Raw genomic sequence first — 18,155 nt, forward strand, 5'->3', positions numbered from 1 at the left:
ATTTTCATTTTATTTTTTTAATTAAATTTTTTTCCTGATATGTGTCCTAGTTCAGAGATGATATGTTTTTTTTTTCTTAACCTTTTTTGATAGGTAGTTGCCAAGTTCATCACACAAACACTCCAATCCACTGATATGAGATCAGTTTGCAATTTTCAATTACTAAATTAATGGTAGGACTGTGGCCACTAGAACTGGTCTCTGGTCAGCAAAGGTCTTGAAAACAGCATAAGTGTGCTTTTGACATGCGTGCCACCCATGCATGTGTATAGGCACGTGTCCCAGCAGATTTTTTAAATCTGAATAAAAAAAATAAAGTTTGTAGTTAGCGAGTGTAACATGTTCTTAGCAAGGGCAGACTTTCAAAAATAAAGGTTTATTTTTTTAGCAAGATATTTGGTCAAAAGCTAGTGGTCATCCGTCCCTCTGTGCAGTTGTTAGGCATCTGGCTGCTAGCAAGTTATGTTGTCTTGCTAATTTTACTATTCATCTGAGCTGAAATAAATAATGACTTTTTCCTTTATTATCTTCGCCAGAATGCATCAGAATGCTTAGATTACATGTTAAAAAACACAACAAAAATCTTCAGGGGGGGATGCCCCCAGACCCCCCTTCAAGGGTTTAGTTTTCTGACAAACATTACAATGGATACTAACATGATTTGGGCATTTGGGATTATAAATCATCTTTGAATTGGTTGTACAGCATATCACATGCTATTCATTCAGGGGTGCGATGGCTACCCCACTCTAACTCTGTGGCCCACCTTGGCCACCCCCAGTCAAAATTTCCTGGAATCGCCACTGTGTGTACCCGTGTGTACGATGTGGCTCTTTGCAGTAACACAGTAAACAAATTTGGCTCTTTGTCTCTGACTGGTTGGCCACCCCTGCCATAGACACTTGACACAATTGTGTGTCAAGTGTGTTGGGCTTAACGTGCTAGCTATGTAGCTAAACAGAAAGCCTACCTGTATGCCAGTAGGTCGACACATGGCCTGTCCCAGAATGCTGAAGATGGCGTCCCTGTCTTCATCGCTGGTGTTTGCCGGCAGCAGCTCCTCTATATCCTTCTTCTCCCCAGGAAGAAGAGGCAATCCTTCCCCTTGGCTGATGAGGGAAACATTACATATGAAATCAGCCGTTCCAGAGAAAAGCTTGTTAATATTTAAACTGAGCAGCAAAACAAATCGCTATGCAATGAACCATTCCACCTACCTGGCGTTATCCACCACCTTCCTGCCCCAGCGGTAGGCCCAGCTGGCCAGGGCGGCCCAGGACTTGGCCATCTCTGGAGCCAGGCTGGTGGACAGCTGGTAGAGCTGGCCCAACACAAAGTCTGGCTCCCCAACGCCCACACTCACTGCACAGGAAGACCACCAAGAGTTACTTTACATGGAGCTACAATCAACTTCATAGATCTCCTATATCATTTGATTGGAGAGAGAAAAAAAAAGTAAAAAAGATGCTCTGAGGAACTTTCAATGTGGTAATTCTTGCACCCCTTTTGGACAAAAGCGGTAGCGTTTTTACTACGCCAGCTGTTGTTCCTGGGTGAGCATCCCCATGACAAAGGCATTAAGAAAAACTTTATAAAAATAGCATTCTTTGCACTGATGGTCTCGTTTGCTGTTGCATGTAATTAATGATCATCAGAGGAAGAATTGTCCTCTCTCAGAAATATTTAAAAAGTTCCTCATAGCACCGGTGTCTTTATAACCTAGTTGATCTTATAGATGTTACCTGAAGTCTCAGCGATGATGTGTGGAATGCCTTGGTCCTCCAGAGGAAGCTCCAGCAGAGCAGAGATGTTCCTGCTCAGAGGCGTCATGCTGCCTGATGCATTGTTCACTGCTCCAGAGTTCTTAACCACCTAGACCAAGATATCAACAGTCCTTAGATCAGTTTGTAGTTATCATTATGAACACAAGGCATAAAGTAAAGGGACGGCTGAATAGTAATAAGCAAAGCATTATTAATGTATTGTGTATAGAGTATAAGAGTACTTGCCAATGACAGAAGAGCATTTTATTTTCGGAAATGATTGTAAGCACTTGATATTGAGACCTTAGTAACGTCATGTAAACAAGAGGTTTACATTTCAAAACATTGAATTTTAAGAAGTCCCATGAAAAGTGGAGCTATATATTGATAGAGCATGCCTGTTTAAGCTGCGGTGTCATGTCCTTCCAGTCAGCCAGCAGCCATTTGCAAAGTGTCAGCAGTGAGCGGCAGGCGGCACCTTCATTCTTCCCCATGTTGCAGTAGGACAGAGCCGCTCCGCTCAGCATCTCCATGGCGGGGATGGACTGGCCTGCTCACACACACACGGACATACAAAACTCAACATGGTTTTCAACACCGTGAACATACTAACAGAAATACAGTCCTTTTCTGACTTTCTGACCATACCTGGCAACAAAGGAGTGAGCTGGAATTAGCCTTTGTATTTTGTAAGATGACATATCGTGACCTGTATACCCGTTTTTCAAAGTTCATTAATATTGTCTGTCACTGTAATGCATCATTAATCTCTCTTTGTGAAGTCCTTTGTTATACAATCTGTTTATTATTAGGTTTGAATGTGCACTGGCCTCAAGATTGGTTTCGATTAAAATTCACCACAGTAAACAATCTCAATCTGTAATGTATTGCATCCTTAATTTGTCACATTGCCCTATTGCTTTGCATTGTTTTTCATAAGATTTTTCGGGGAGTACTATTGCTCTTGTGGCTGGTTAGTGAAGCTGATGTAACTGAAAGCTTTTGATTCTGTGAAAAAACCCTTCTATTTCAATCATAATATTGCAGGAGCTTTTGAATATCAAATGTTCCCCCCTCACCTGCAGTTTTGAGGACTTTGGCTCTTTCTATCTGCAGCTCTGGTCCCCATTTCTCCCCGAGCGTTCCCTCCAGAGTGACCCTCCTGAAGGCCTGGACTAGCTGGTCCTGGGGAGACTCTTCTTGGGTTTTGTCGGTGCACTGGCTGAGCAGACGGGAGGCCAGGGCGATGTTGCCTTTCTTGCGGGCAAACTTGACGGCGGTCAGATGAAGCTCCAATAAGTGGCCGTCTATGGGGGACGAGTAACCTGGACAACGAAATGGGAGAAAACTCAGATTCAAACCCATAGTCTACTGCTTCTAAGGACTGAGCATCTATGGGGGTGGGTGGCGCACGCTTTAACCACTACACCACGAACACCCCCCACCTATTCTAGTCATTTGTAAATTACCTTTGACTTTGTGGAGGAGTTGTTTCTGGAACATGGTGTATCGGAGAGCCTGAAGGAAAGGCTGGACGTCCTGCTGCTTACAGGAGCTCAGAGCCTCACTGCACAGAGGGATCACACAGTCCTGCAGAAGAATACAAGACAAACCCTTCACTACTCAAAAGTCCAGGAAAAGTCATACAAAATATCAGTCCAAGGCATACATAAAAAAGCAAATAAGAACAACAAAAGCTGAAACATTTATTTATTCCTAGTTCAAATGTATTGCATGTATTCAAATGTTTTTAAATATTAAGCGAGGGTGTCCGTACGTCTTGTCCACTGAGAGTGTTCTCCAGCGTGGCAGTGCAGTGCAGCTGTAGTGTGGGCAGGGTGGGCAGAGCGTCAGACAGAGTGAGGGTGGACAGCCGCAGAGGACCCAGACAGATCCGCCCTGTCTGCTTCAGGCAGCGCACCAACGTCCTGCAACAACATTACATCAGTCTGAAATCGAAATGGAACTGAACTATATTAAAAGAAAAAATATATATATCAATATCAAAAGCTTAAACAAGGGTGAGTAGTATTCCACCTGGGTTAACAGCTTTTTTTAGACCACATAATTGTAAATCATTAACAGAAGTGCGGAAGGAAAAATGGCAACAGAAACGATACAAAATCATACCATATCTCATGAGCTTATTCAATCATGCCGTAATTGGCCAGATGTGTGGAGGCTAGGAGTAAGGATTTAAATGTCTTACTCAAGCTTTCTTATTCCATGTTTTACCCATCTAGTCACTTTTACTTTATAGTGTAACAATCGGACTGCCTTCCAGGAGACAAGAGAGTTTAACATTGTGTGCCGTTATCAACATATTTAAACTACATTATGTCAGAAACACTTCAAAAACAGTTACATAAACACAAACCAGGGCGGGGTCTGGCTGGCACTTATTACATGACCTGATACTAGTTTCCAGTACACCCCAAGAACTATGTCATGAACTTCAAGGTTTGCTGGTGTATGTGAAGCCTCACTCTGGGTTAGCGGTGGTCCTCTGCTCTGGCTGCTGTGAGGCCTTGCTCATGGCACTGACAGAGCTGCGGAGGAGCTGCACCTCGATGGCTCGCTGCAGCTCAGTGGGGTCTGGACTCAGGGACGGCAGAAGTCTCTTCAGATCTGATAGACCAAAAAAACATACCAGTTAACAGATCCTAGGATATATCTTAACAGAGTTTCTTTTTTCATCGCCCACACACACTACGGACAGGTAGCAGATCACGTGGAAATATTCACAGATTTTTGACAGCAGGAATTCCCCAACATTTCTGACTCCACCTTTAATATATACAGGACTTATTTATTTGAAAAAATATGAAAATGTTCTAGTCCATCCAGCAGTGCACTCACCCAGCTTGTCCTTGGTGCTGGAGAGTGAGCTGTAGTCCTCTCCGGGCAGTAGCTCCAGCTGGGCTCCACACTCTGCCAGGTCTCCCTCCTCAAAGCGGCTCAGCGCCTGGATGTAGTTGAAGTCTGTCCTCAGGTTGATGCCCGCTGCGTTGCTGTGGTTCTGTTTCAGGTTGTGGACGGTGGTCTGCCACTCCTTGACAGAGGCCCAGTCACACAGAGCCACGTAGCACTGACACACTCTGTTGGCCAGGAAGTTGATCACCTCAGGAGAGCACTCACTGGACTTCAGCAGCACCGTCTTCCTGCTGTCACCTGTTTCACCGCATAAGAGAAAAACAATCTAATTTTAGAAGTAGTTCTATGATCTCCAACAATGCAGTAGGTTAAAGTAATAACTAAAGTATTTAATATTACAGCCCTGTAATATCTATCTATCTATCTATCTATCTATCTATCTATCTATCTATCTATCTATCTATCTATCTATCTATCTATCTATCTATCTATCTATCTATCCATCTATCTATCTATCTATCTATCTATCTATCTATCTATCTATCTATCTATCTATCTATCTCAGAATCAGAAAAAGCTTTATTTATCCCAAGAAGGGCAATTTAGTTTACAGTTCCAGTTCGCAGTAAAAAATAATTTGAATAAATACTATAAAAAGCAGTACGAGGTAGAAAATAACATAAATAGACAAACAGCAGTCCAACACACAAATTCAACTCACATTCATTTCAACTCAACCTGTCATCTATCTATCTATCTATCTATCTATCTATGCAAAATACCAAAGGCACCAAACACATTTTATGTGATGGTAGTTGTACTGTATTAAACATGGATATTTTGCTGGTTACCGTTGCTGGTGTGTTTGGGGCTGGACGTGTTGCTGGAGAGTTTCAGCAGACAGCATTCAGAGCTTTTGACGCTACAGTCCATTCCTGTGACCGCAGACAGCTGATCTTGATACTCCAGAGCGGCTTTCTCAAACCTATACACACAAACACACACACACACACACACACACACACACACACACACACACACACACACACAGTCAATAGAGTATCCAATTACTGAGGAAGATAAAATCCTATAATATGTTTAACAAAATGTTATGCATGTTTTACCAGTCATTTATTGAATGTCTCGTGTTGTCTCTGTCTTTATGTAAATGTTTCCATGGTCTGCAGTCTCCATGTAAAGTCTCTATGTAAATGTTTCCATGGTCTGCAGTCTATGTAAATGTTTCCATGGTCTGTTTAATGTTGAAATTGAACTGCCCTTGAACTTGGAACACAGAGGTGGGATGATTTGAGAGTGTGAGTATTTGGCTTGGGGTTGTGTGGATATGTGGTTAAAGGCATCATCATCATCACTGCTTACCGTCCCTCGGCTTGGAAGGCCACAGAGGACAGCCAGCCCAGACTCTTGCCCGTGGTGAGGAGGCTCCAGGCAGCCAGGCCGTGGATGGCCTCGGGACAACGCAGCTCACACAGAGCCTCCACCAGCAACGTGAGGGGAACCTCCAGCTCTGGAACCTGACAAGGCAAACCAACACAATATCTATTTATTGAGTCCAATGTCAAAATGTTTGAGTCTAAATGTTTCAATTGTTTCGTCTCTTTATCATCTTTTTGTGTATTTGCATTGTATATTGTGTATGTGTTGTTGTTTTTGCTTTGCATTTGTTTGACTCGACATCATTGCAAATGAAGGTCAACACCACTCAATTGATCTATCGAGGACAACTAAAGGTTAAATAAAAAGAGTGGAGATTTTGGAAAATGTATTCATGGAGGACCGGGAAATCTGAGGTTTTGTGACATCATGGAATGCGACGTGCCAACATGGTTATATATAACCTGTTGGTTTGATCTTGAGTTGGGGTTTCTGCCTTCTCATGTGGACTTCAAACAGGGTTAATGACAGCTTCATGTGACAGTGTAATGGCCTTTACCTGGCTGCTACTGCTGCTGCTGCTGTTGTTCTTCACCTCTGTGAGCAGGTCAAAGCCGTGGCGGATGGTGACTGCCGGCTGGCCAGACAGGAGGCCGACCCTCATCAGAGCCAGGCGGATCCTGGTCAGCCAGTCCTGACACGTCTGTCGGTTGGTGTAGAAGAATGTCCTGATGCCCTGAGACACAGAGGAGGAGGGATTCATCACATGATTCAAACATGGGCCATTGAGTATCACCACAACAAATGTGGTTTTGTACCAATTCCATTGACTGCTATCATTACACTTGAGTGATTCTGGAGAATGCCTATCGCCAAACTCTGTGAATGTCTTCTCACGATCCGCTACCTTTCCGTACTGTAGTGTGCGCGAAGAAAAGAAGAAAATCCAGTGTTAATACACAACCTAAGCTCTGTGAACGGGTAAGTTGCTTGCTACCGTGGGCCTTTTTTTTTTGGCTTAAACACAAGTTTACAAGGCCAAGGCTGTGTATTAACACCAGTCTTTTGTTCATCGCACACACAGTATGGACCAGTATTTGATCTGATGGGAGATTATCACCGATTTAGAAAAAAAAAAAAGTGATTTTGACGACAAGCATCATCCAGAATCACTACTGCTGATTCAAGCCTCAAAGGTGCAGTTAGAGAGAGCAGCAGACCTTGGGCGGGGCAGTGAGGGCGTTGGCACAGCCCTCGTAGGCGTTGTACATGAGCTTCTCCAGGTTCTCCAGGTACTGCAGCAGCAGAGCCAGACGCAGCTGGTTGGAGTGGTGTCCGTCTCCGTCCCCTCCGGCCCCCGCCCACGCTCCCACATCCTGCTCTGGGTTCAGACTGTGTGCAGCCAGGCTCCGGATCATACCTGAAAGCAGAGATACATACTGCATTGATCCTGAAGGAAATTCAGACATCCAGTAGCAAACATCCGTAATAACAAAAAAATAACAGACAGGGACCACCATTTGGGAACAACTGTTTTTTTGTCATCTCTCCTACTTATCAATAAATATTTTGAAATAATTTTTTTATTTTTTGAAGTTAAATTGTTCCCTATAATCTATTTCTTTTTTAGAAACTAGTTATACTGTACTCTTTACCTTCAATGGTCTGGAAGGTGTCCTGAGCTCTGCCCAGTGGAGTGCGTAGTTTGGACAGTACAGTGAACTGAGCGGCCTCCCACACTGCCCACTGCCACAGCACCGCCTCAGTCTTTAACAGAGCGCGCGGCACTATGCCTGGTCTGCTGCCATCCACACGGCCGTCACGTTTCTCCAGTCGCTGGCAACTGTAGTAGAGACGCTCCAGCCAGGGATCCTTGCTGTAGATACACAATGGTGAGGGGCTTAGGAAGTGTGGGGAAAAATTCTACTGTTTCCTGAATATTAAAAAGTTCCTTGTAGCACCTTTTAACAAAAGGCTGTAGGTCTGAGCTAAGGTGCGCTAACAGAGTAAGTCTAAAACTCTATGAAGTTGAGTGACAGTTACCCTCCTCGGTGTAAGACTCCATACAGGATGAAGCTGATGAGGTCGCTGAAGTCCTGGGGGTGGAAGGTGCTGCTGGGAGCGCGACCCATGTAGTGGCGGATCGACAGGGAGATTTCCCTCATCTCGGGGTGGCTGTGGTTACTTTAACACACACACACACACACACACACACACACACACACACACACACACACACACACACACACACACACACACACACACACACACACACACACACACACACACACACACACACACACACACACACACACACACACACACACACACACACACACACACACACACACACACACACACACACACACACACACAATTGTAAGATGACAACAAGAGGTATGGCATGTGGACAACAGATGCCTTTAGTGGTACTATAACTCTTACCTCAAAGCCACATCAAGGGGAATTGTCCTGAGCAGCTTGCCATAGGCCTGTCTCACCCTCACTGCCGAGTGAACCAACTGGACTCTGCAAATATCCACGCACCTAACACACATAGACAAAACCACGCATTAGACCTTTAAGAAAAGGCAGCGGGTGCTACTAGTTTTTGCAGTACAGCAAATGACTAATGACTCAAGTGTGAAAGCAGTAATATGGTGTTCACCTCTGTAGCAGCTCCGTGGTCAGGGATGAGGAGAGGACCTGTAAGCTGTGGCACGTCTGAAGGCAGATGTTCTGATCTTCATTCAAACCTATCCAGAAAACCAGGAGGAAACATATACAACAGATGACTTACTGATGAACTGGAAAATTACAATTGCATGGCACATGAAAAACACAGGTTAATTACAAGTATTGATTTGAATAGTGAGATGCTGGGCTCACCGTTGGCCAGTAGACCCCTGCAGAACTTGTTGAAGGAGGGCAGAGAGAAGAGAGGGCTGTAGGTGTCTGTCTTCTTCATGAGCACAGAGATCTCCTGAGCCCAGGTCAGCAGCAGCCTCCTGACACACAAACACAAGGCGTCTCATGTAAGTTTGTTGGCTAGCTTACTTTGTGTTGTGGCAAGTGAGTCAATCTTAAAGCACACCCAATCCTAATACAAGTGATAAAGACATATTGCCAAAAGTCCTTTTTGTTTGTAAATCTGTACTTTGATGTGTGCGTGCATGTAAGTGCATGAGTGTTGATGTGTGTGACAGGGAGAGAACTAACCTGGCCTCGGGGTAGAGGTGCTCCTTCACCAGCAGATTTCCCAGAAGGCTTAGCAGTGTGCTGAAATGTTTCTTTGTTGCCGTAGTGACGGTGCTGATGACAGCGCCATCGAACAAGGAGGGAGAAGAGGACGACAGACTGGACGAGATGAAGTGGTCGTGTCTGGATAAACAAACAGCAAACACACACAGAGCAGTGAGAAAAACTTAACAGCTTTAGTGCATTTTCTTATTTCTTGATTTTGAAGGTGACCCATTAAGACCTTTGGGAAACTCATGTAATGCAGCTTTCTTGATTGATTCCCCAGGATACATAATACATTAACAAAATAACAGGAAGACTATTATACTACTGATGTCTGATGAAAAGTCATGCTTGATTGTAAACAGTTCCAGTTGTGTCTGAATGTGACGTTCGTAGCCATATGCATTTTGATTGGACAGATGTGTACACAATGGAAGTGAAGTGAAATCGACATTGGTCAGAAAAATTAAAGCCACAATATCCCTAAGCGAAAAACTGTTACTGATGATGTCAAAGCTTGCATCGACTGGATAAAGGATATACGGTTTAAAATTGAGAATGCTGTAGTGGTGAGCAGTGAATAGTGTGTGTGTTTGTGTTACCTGGTACAGTGGGAGTAGAGGGTGTAGAGCACAGCGTACTGGATGGCAGGGTAATACACTGCTAACTCACAGTGGACCAGCATCAGGTTGTGACTGAGCAGAGCAAAGACCGTAGGAGACAACGCCCACATCTAAAACACAGGAAAATACAATTCAACATCAACCTGCATGGCAAATTTTCTAAACGCAAACTTCAGGACAACTTTATGTATTATATGAATTCATGCTTTTATGGCCAATGTGAAACAGCTGTAGTTTGTGGCAGCCTTAGCGAGTAGGTTTACATGCACACTAACTGCAAATCATGTCAACATCATTGAAAATGTAGCTCTGAACAGCAGGGTAGAGAAAAGCAGAGTGGCGCTCACCCCGATGAGAGAGTTCTTGGTGTTTCCGATGGTGGTGAGCGTGCTGAGGTTGAAGATGAGTGTGAACTGGGCCTTCTCCAGGGGGATGGAGAGGCTGGCGTAGGCCGGGTGCTGGATGCTGGGGCAGGGGACAGCGGGAATAGGGACCACACCACCACTGGGCTCCACGGCTAATGTCAGGCTGGACAGGGCACAGGCCATCTCACCCAGCACCAGTTTATAAGCTGCTTCCAGTGTGGGAATGTTCTTCAGGCCTAGCAGCGCCTGGTACACGGCATGGACAGCTGATATCACCTGCAGAGTGCACACACACACACACACACACACACACACACACACAGGTTTAACACAACTTTGAGGGCATTCTAATGGTTTGTTGTCATTTTATCTAGTTCCAAACATAAGCAAAGCAGTCCTCGTTGTCACACACACCTCTTTCTCTCGGTGGAAGCGCAGGTTCAGCAGCTGGGAATCGGGGGCTAACAGTTTCTCCACAAAGGAAATGGGCAGCTTTGTGTTGATCTGGTCCACAATCTGAAAAAAAAAAACAGTCAACAATGACTTCAATAAAATAATACAGAAAACAGTCTAAGAGTGGTCGAACTCTACTGGGACATATCTATTCTTCTGTCTTCTTCACACCTGGCACAATGCAGAATCTCATCTCATCCATGAAATTATTTTTTCTTTCTACCAAAGTAAAAAAACAAAAAAAAACAAAAAAAAAACAGAATGATATTTTATTTTGCGTATAATTCTATTAAAATATAGACTGGACAAACTACACTTTGAACCTCAGAAAGGTGGATTCACCTGGGTCACTCATGCTTAGTATGTGTAATTGTAACCAGATTTATTTGGGCATCTCCACTGTCTAATGATAAAGCTGAACATAATGGTTTAGAATAGATTGAGTTAAACAAACTGCAGGTGTGGGTCAAGGTGTAGAAAGTGAGGGTACCAGAGTGAGAAGGCTGAGCACTGCCAGGTTGTAGTCAGAGCCACAGGCCCGGCAGCAGTCCAGCTGGTCCAGGCCGTAGACCAGCACAGCCTCCATCAGTGCACCATGGGGCTCCACACTGGCCAGCAACACACCCACACACTCATTCCCTGCTGTGAGCACCGCCTCAGAGAACTGCACCTGCTTGGCTGTGCTCACACAGCACAGAACCCGGCTCAGAACCTGATGGAAAAAAGAGAGAGAAAAAGGGATCTGATTTAATATAAGCTCTGGTTTGGCACATTATGGTAACACATTGGAGTCCAGTTCACTGTATAAACACAGTACCAATGTCAAACAGACAATAAGGTCGATTTAAACTAATTTTACATATCGTTTGCAGCCAATCCTGACAATACAATTTACATTTTAAGGCTAATTTTACAAGGTCTAGCAGGGGACTATAACCAATTATCTCAAAGTTTCAGGTAAATAACATCTTAATGTCTTACTATTTAGTAAGAATTGTTACAAAAGAAAGACTTTGGGACTAACAAGACTGTAACATGTGTTATCTGATCTCCTCTTTATTCCTCTAACTCAGACTACAGAAGCCCCAGAGTCATTATTATATTAGATTTAGCAGAAGAATGCCTTTTACACAGAAAGAATAACGTGGATATTTAATTTTACGTCTTAGTCACACTAGAAATGATCCCATGTGTAAAAAAGGACAACGATGTCTTCCCAAAAATCTTTTTATAACGCCATTTTCTTTCAACATTTATTCCTTACATCAGTGACGTAGTGCTCAGTGATTGGTGGCCCTCTGAAGGGGTTGAATCTCTCTCCGATGCTGCGGACCACCGTACTGAAGACCCGGAGCAGAGCGGCTAGCTTAGGCAGAGACACCGAGGGAGGGGGGATGTCTTCATCCAGCACCTCACCCGTCACCACGTGGTTCAGATCCTACAACACAACACACACTTAGTTAAGTCTTTGAGGAAATGACTTCTATGTGGTAGTATTTACTGACACATTTCATTCTGTTAGAAGAAATTATTTTCATTCAACATTTTCATAGATTAGCAAATGTCTTAAAAAAACTTCAAGAATTTCAGTCTCTACGAATAAGGGCTTACTCCTCCTTTGGCAAAAATAAAAACTGTCCGTTTCTTAGCGTCTCAATTCAAACAGTATATATTCATTTGAATATTTAATTTATCATTATTTTAAAATAAGCTATTCGTTTTCCCAGTCTGACCTTTTCTTCCAGCTTTACACTGCTTCGAGATACTTGCTGAGTCTAACTGACATTCGTTCATGGCTGTATAGAACATTAGTGTGGTCTTGGGAGCTTTGCTTTAAGACTATTGACTAACTTTACCTCTGCATACGCCTCCATATCCTCCAAGAACTGTCCAAGCAGGGTGGTGGAGAAGGTCAGGTCTGCCACCCAGAACTGCTCCAGACACTGTAACCAGCCTAAGAGCAGAGAGATGGATAGAAAAAAAGCAATGAGCGAGGGGCCATTATGCTCTGTCACATAATCTACATAGTCAGCCTAGTGTAAGAAACATGTGTTCATGCATAGTTTTAGTCATCTTTGTGTGTCAGCACTTCCAGCCTCATACTTAGGGAAGCCCCCCTATAGTCGACTAGGAAGGTCATTAGTCGGACCAGATTGCATTGGTCGCATAAACAAATCAAATATTTTTATTTTTTAAATCAAGGAACATTTTTAAAAAGAAGTCGCTTTAGATAAAAGCGTCAGTGAAATTAAATGTAATGACTGGTTTACGCTTTGATCTCAATACTGTTTCCGCCGTATCCACAATAACAGTCTTATATCAGCCTCGGGAATTAGAGTATTTTTCCGGTCTGTGTCACGCGAGCGCCAATAAGAAATCCAACTGACCTGAGACCTGCTGAGTGACCGCCTGCTTCTGTGTGTGATCGATGTGCCAGCCCACCAAGATGTCTACCGTGTCCTGTGGAAAGAACAGCGAATATGTGAGGACATGGTACTGGCCTTATAGTAAATAATAATAGATGTAAAAGTTAGTGTTATGGTTATTGAAGTATCACTTCTGGAACTCTCACCCTGAAGTTGGTGCTGAAGACATGCGGGTAGCAGCGAGCCACCTGAAGAATACACTTTACACTTTGACAAAGCAGCTCCGGCGTGTCCACATTCTCCAGGATGGACTGCAGGTTGCTCATCACCAGCTAAAAACACAAGAAATGACCAGTCCAGAACATTAGCTTAGCAGCCACCATACCACGATGTTTATGTGACAGTGAGATTCTAACAACTTGGAAGTAGGGCTGCACGAAATCAGGAAACCATGCGATAACATTGTTGAATGTTGCGATAACGATATAATTTGCGATAATTAAACAAATACTTCAATATACAGTGTTAATGTCTTTCTGCTTCGATGCAAATGCAAATTATGGTATGAAAGCAAATTCAATTCCATGTCTTATCTATCTTCATTTTATGTCTATTTTAATGTGAAACTTGTAATGCAGGTCATTTTAAGGATAGTCCACATTACCGGCGACAGCAAAATACATGAATAGAATAGAAAAAAAATTAATTTTTGCAAATTATGAATCGATTTCTTTACACCAACCCTAGTTGATATCTAGTAACAATACATGTTTGATACATTGGGCAGCCCTACTTGGAAGCGCATCCTAAAAGGAACTGTTTTTTTAGAACCTAGAAACATTCTTTGTGACAAAGTTACCTCTCTATGTCAACTTAGAAACAATGTCAGATCTAAGTCCAGTGTTGTTTCTATGTGTGTGTTTACCTGCATGACATGAGAGAAGGCCTTCCTCTCCCCAGCAGCCTCCAGAGCGCGCTGTGCTGCCACCAGGTAGAGCAGCTTCACCTCGTCTCTGCCGCTGGACGTTAACTTGACAAAGAGCCATTTGAAGATGCGTTCAGCCTCATAGCTGAGCACGGTGCACAGCAGGCCCAGGCAGGCTGCCGCATCCTGACGCAACTCCCACAGCAGCTTACTGCTACACAGAGGCAGCACAAGGACGCATGTTACATGGCAGGGAATGGGACTAGAACAGAGTAATCACTGTTGCCATAACAATATACACTCAACGGGCACTATATTAGGTACAGTGGTTCATTTTCTTGTTAACACATATAACTAATCCACCAATCACATGGCAGCAACTCAATGCATTTAGGCATGTAGACCTGGTCAAAACAACCTGCTGAATCCTAATGTTTTTTTCTTATACTGTTTCAAAGTCACAAAGCTTCCTCTTACCTCTCGTTCAAAATGTCATTCAAGGTGCTGAGGACGGTGTCCAACTGTTTGACCAGGGCCTGTGTGGGAGAAATGCAAAGTATCGGAACAGGGATGTGTTTTCAGGTACTTTGATTCTGTTTCAGCACAGTTCATCTGATATGAGACTAGGACTTTAGGGGTTTAAGTGTTGAATTTAAGCAGAGCTTTTAAAGGTTAAAAATGGTTTTCAAATCCATATTTGGTGAACCTATAAAAAAATGGGTATATATTTCATCCTGGCAAAAAAATAAAAAATGTGGCCATTACAATTCCAAAACCTTAAACCTAATCAAAAGTGATGGACCAAAATATTGAATGACAGAGTATGAAACCTAAAATTCCAAGAACATTGTTTAAAGAAATGTCATTGGATCTAAATGTTAATCTACTGACCACTTTGCTCTCTCCATGGCTGATGAAATCCTTCAGCTGTTTGAGAGTGGCGAGCCTGCGATCCCGGTCGTCTTCCCTGGAGACTCTGCGCAGGAGGTTGGCCAGCCGAGACTCCTCCGAGTGAGCAATCCCTCTGTCTGCAACACACACACACACACACTGTCAATCACCTTATAAACTTAACCATTGTGCGCTGCAATGTTTGTTTGGAATATATTCTATGTATATAAATCCTCATGGCAGAAACATGACATTTTTTTATTAAATTAATTATACAATAAAATAAAAAGTAGTGGTGGCATCACGTATACCTCAACATCCAGAAATATCTTTAGCTATGAACTAAAAATCAACCTCAAATGGACCACAGACAGTCAATATTTTTCTAAGTTTGAGTGAGTCAATATAACTCAATAGTTAGTTGACAGAGTTAGGGAAAAAGGCTCAGAAGTCAATTACCACGGTAACAGATTGAGCTAACCTAACCTGCTGAATGGCAGAATGTCCTTTTCTTTAAGAGCAGATTGAAGCATGAATAGCTTACTCTGCAGAAATCTCTGTGGGGATGTTTCAGCATATTCTAATGGTTGAGGCCAACTGTCAAATCAAACATTAATTCTGATCAATATTCTCAGCCCTGGTATCGTTCATATGCCACGTGGTGATGTCTTATGTCATCTACATAGTACAGCGGATGACGCAGTGTTAATTCAATCCCATCTCAGAATACTGTCCGTTTGTCGTAGCTTACCCTGCGATTTCTTCATGTCCTTTGAAGCTAAAGCACGGTTTCCATGCTGAAAAGTCGTCAAATCCGTTGTCACGTCATTGGGCCTCAACTCTTGCCCCACCGACTTCCAACCAAATGTATTATCACAGACACCTGGACCAGCTTCATTTCCACCTATGAGACACACAAAGCATTCTGGGTTAAACATGGAGGAAGCCTTGACAGACAGAAACATTTAGGACAAAGCAAACAACTTCTGCTTAATGGACTTATTGGTTAATCTATTATATGTTTTCGCATCGCAGTATTGAACACGATAATCGCACATGAATCTGGACAGTGTTCTGCTTTCGACTCTATTCTCAAAGTGCATAATAATAATTTTAAAAAATCCTCCAAAAAAATGTCCTTCTGTGTGGCCCTAATACTCTTCAGTACCTCTGTTATATTTACAGTTTACATTCAAAAGGTGCTAAAAAAAGCCTGTTACCCTCTTCCTGATGTGGATCTGCAGCGGCGTAGGCATCACTGGGCTCCACTGGCTGGTCAGGACAGCTGGAGGGCAACACGTCGTACAACGCTGCTGAACCAAGCTCTCTCCACTTCACTCCGTCCTGGCTGGGTGACACACTGTCAACTCTAGACACACACACACACACACACACACACACACACACACACACACACACACACACACACACACACACACACACACACACACACACACACACACACACACACACACACACACACACACACACACACACACACACACACACACACACACACACACACACACACAAAATCAATTCAATAGTTAGTATTCTGAATGGCAATATGTGCATACAAATAAGCCTGAAACCTGTGTTTGTTGGTGTATGCAGTTTATTTATCTCCATAATAGAGCTGCAATCATGTTAGAGAATAATGCACATTAATGATCCATTTGAATTCATTTAAGACTATTTAAAAGTGTCAGATGGATCAGTCAAATAACTAGACACTTGAATGTAATACCTATCCTCTACTTTACACAATGTTTTTAGAATATTATAACTGAAAAAGGACTGCACCTAAAACCCCAATCATCCACTGACAGGTCTGGGCACTAACTTTTTGGAAGCATTTGTTAACAATATCTTTTATGTCTGACAGTTTTAGATGGTTGAGCTGATCACTCCACAAAATACAAAGCACCAGTCCTAAGTTCTTAGTGGATTTGTAGGTAAGGTTATAATAAGTAATAGCCATGATACCAGTACGACTAAGGATGAGGGCAAATATGAGCCATTAGCAATAGATTTAGACACAGGGCCTCATGGTTTGGTGCAAATGCAGGTGCTACATTAAGGATGTTTACAATTCAATTTGTATTGCGTGTTGGTGTTGTAAACACATTTACAATTGTTGCTTCCCCAAAGTAATTACCACACGTGTAACCTGGGGCTTTTAGTCGCCCCCCACTTAAAAATGAACACTTCCCACCAGATGTGAAGTGATCAACACATGTGATGCTAACTCGCCATGCTAACGCTTCAATCATTGTGTGTCGACTTGTTTTACGAGACCAACGGTCTCGTTCATCTCTATGTAAACGTTTTTAAAATAAACCCTTAAGTTCTTTGGGAAGTTGATGTTACAGTAAAGTGGCGTATTCGCCGCATTTACCATTTGTCGTTTGCCAGCGCAGACACAATCGTTACAATGCTAACTAGCTAAATGAACTCAGCTCGTTGGAAATGTGTACCTTTAGTACTATATGGGTTTATAGCAATTCAAAATCACTCACTTTAGTAACAGTCGCAACTCATGGGACTTCATCGTCGTTTTAGCTAACGTGTCTAGTATCGCTTGTTGTCAATTAGCCATTACTGAGTTAGCTAAAGGCATAATTTGGCTAATCAATGCCACTCTAAACAAACGGAGCTAACGTTAGCGTCCGCGAGGCGGGCTGATCAACAGTCAACCCCGTAGAAAACATATCGGCTTTGTGTGATGACCGTTTAGAAGACACCCTTCTTCGACCATTGTGAACATTCAGTGTCATTATTAGACACAATGTATTTCCCTCTTATGTGGCCACAACTTAAAGCAGCACACCATAGGCCCGAAGAGTCCCCGACATATTTCATAGAGGCTCGTCCGGAGCACAACACCAACCTTGGCTGCCAGTCATTCCAGTGTGGCTGCAGTTTGTGGGCGCCGCTGAGCCGAGACCCCGAGGCTTTACGGCTCATTACCTTTCAGAGAACTGCATGACCCGCCGGCAGCGGTAACCGTGGCTCTCGTTAAGGCTTACTCCTCACTGTTATGCTGCTGCCGTTATGTCAAATTTCATAAATCAGTTAGCAAAAACCTCGTATAGCTAGCTAGCTTTCGGTTGTGTCTTCTTCGTCGGAGTGTTACGGCGCTGAGCTTCCTTGACGTTGCATTACTGCCATCTCCTGGACTAGGTTAAGTCATACAGTGACTGCAGTTTGTGGACAGGGCTGAGCTGAGCCTAACGAGACCCCGAAACTGGCTGCAT

General features: G+C 43.2%; 1 protein-coding gene across 3 annotated transcripts in view; it reads right to left on the reverse strand.

Moving 5' to 3' along the window:
- The window catches only part of smg1 (SMG1 nonsense mediated mRNA decay associated PI3K related kinase), a 39,910-nt gene extending 21,755 nt beyond the window's left edge, over positions 1 to 18,155 (reverse strand). The window contains exons 1-33 of one of the 3 annotated variants that reach the window (XM_080043854.1): positions 17,869 to 18,155; positions 16,119 to 16,267; positions 15,650 to 15,802; positions 14,899 to 15,035; positions 14,485 to 14,543; positions 14,008 to 14,221; positions 13,289 to 13,414; positions 13,104 to 13,176; positions 12,573 to 12,670; positions 11,981 to 12,154; positions 11,207 to 11,428; positions 10,678 to 10,779; positions 10,246 to 10,539; positions 9,878 to 10,008; positions 9,252 to 9,413; positions 8,922 to 9,040; positions 8,701 to 8,788; positions 8,478 to 8,579; positions 8,076 to 8,216; positions 7,688 to 7,908; positions 7,253 to 7,452; positions 6,592 to 6,768; positions 6,018 to 6,172; positions 5,489 to 5,622; positions 4,623 to 4,934; positions 4,250 to 4,391; positions 3,541 to 3,691; positions 3,233 to 3,353; positions 2,843 to 3,088; positions 2,162 to 2,313; positions 1,743 to 1,872; positions 1,218 to 1,362; positions 971 to 1,109 (exon numbers count right to left, since the gene is read on the reverse strand). In XM_080043854.1, the coding sequence (XP_079899980.1) occupies positions 971 to 1,109; positions 1,218 to 1,362; positions 1,743 to 1,872; positions 2,162 to 2,313; positions 2,843 to 3,088; positions 3,233 to 3,353; positions 3,541 to 3,691; positions 4,250 to 4,391; positions 4,623 to 4,934; positions 5,489 to 5,622; positions 6,018 to 6,172; positions 6,592 to 6,768; positions 7,253 to 7,452; positions 7,688 to 7,908; positions 8,076 to 8,216; positions 8,478 to 8,579; positions 8,701 to 8,788; positions 8,922 to 9,040; positions 9,252 to 9,413; positions 9,878 to 10,008; positions 10,246 to 10,539; positions 10,678 to 10,779; positions 11,207 to 11,428; positions 11,981 to 12,154; positions 12,573 to 12,670; positions 13,104 to 13,176; positions 13,289 to 13,414; positions 14,008 to 14,221; positions 14,485 to 14,543; positions 14,899 to 15,035; positions 15,650 to 15,802; positions 16,119 to 16,267; positions 17,869 to 17,885 (4,986 nt within the window). In that variant the 5' untranslated portion in view covers positions 17,886 to 18,155. Of the gene's footprint in view, positions 1 to 970; positions 1,110 to 1,217; positions 1,363 to 1,742; positions 1,873 to 2,161; positions 2,314 to 2,842; positions 3,089 to 3,232; positions 3,354 to 3,540; positions 3,692 to 4,249; positions 4,392 to 4,622; positions 4,935 to 5,488; positions 5,623 to 6,017; positions 6,173 to 6,591; positions 6,769 to 7,252; positions 7,453 to 7,687; positions 7,909 to 8,075; positions 8,217 to 8,477; positions 8,580 to 8,700; positions 8,789 to 8,921; positions 9,041 to 9,251; positions 9,414 to 9,877; positions 10,009 to 10,245; positions 10,540 to 10,677; positions 10,780 to 11,206; positions 11,429 to 11,980; positions 12,155 to 12,572; positions 12,671 to 13,103; positions 13,177 to 13,288; positions 13,415 to 14,007; positions 14,222 to 14,484; positions 14,544 to 14,898; positions 15,036 to 15,649; positions 15,803 to 16,118; positions 16,268 to 17,788 lie in introns of all 3 variants that reach the window. The other 2 variants (XM_080043853.1, XM_080043852.1) reach the window with 2 other exon arrangements.

This window comes from Ammodytes marinus, assembly GCF_949987685.1.
Source record: "Ammodytes marinus genome assembly, chromosome: 16".
Taxonomy (NCBI): Eukaryota; Metazoa; Chordata; class Actinopteri; order Uranoscopiformes; family Ammodytidae; genus Ammodytes; species Ammodytes marinus.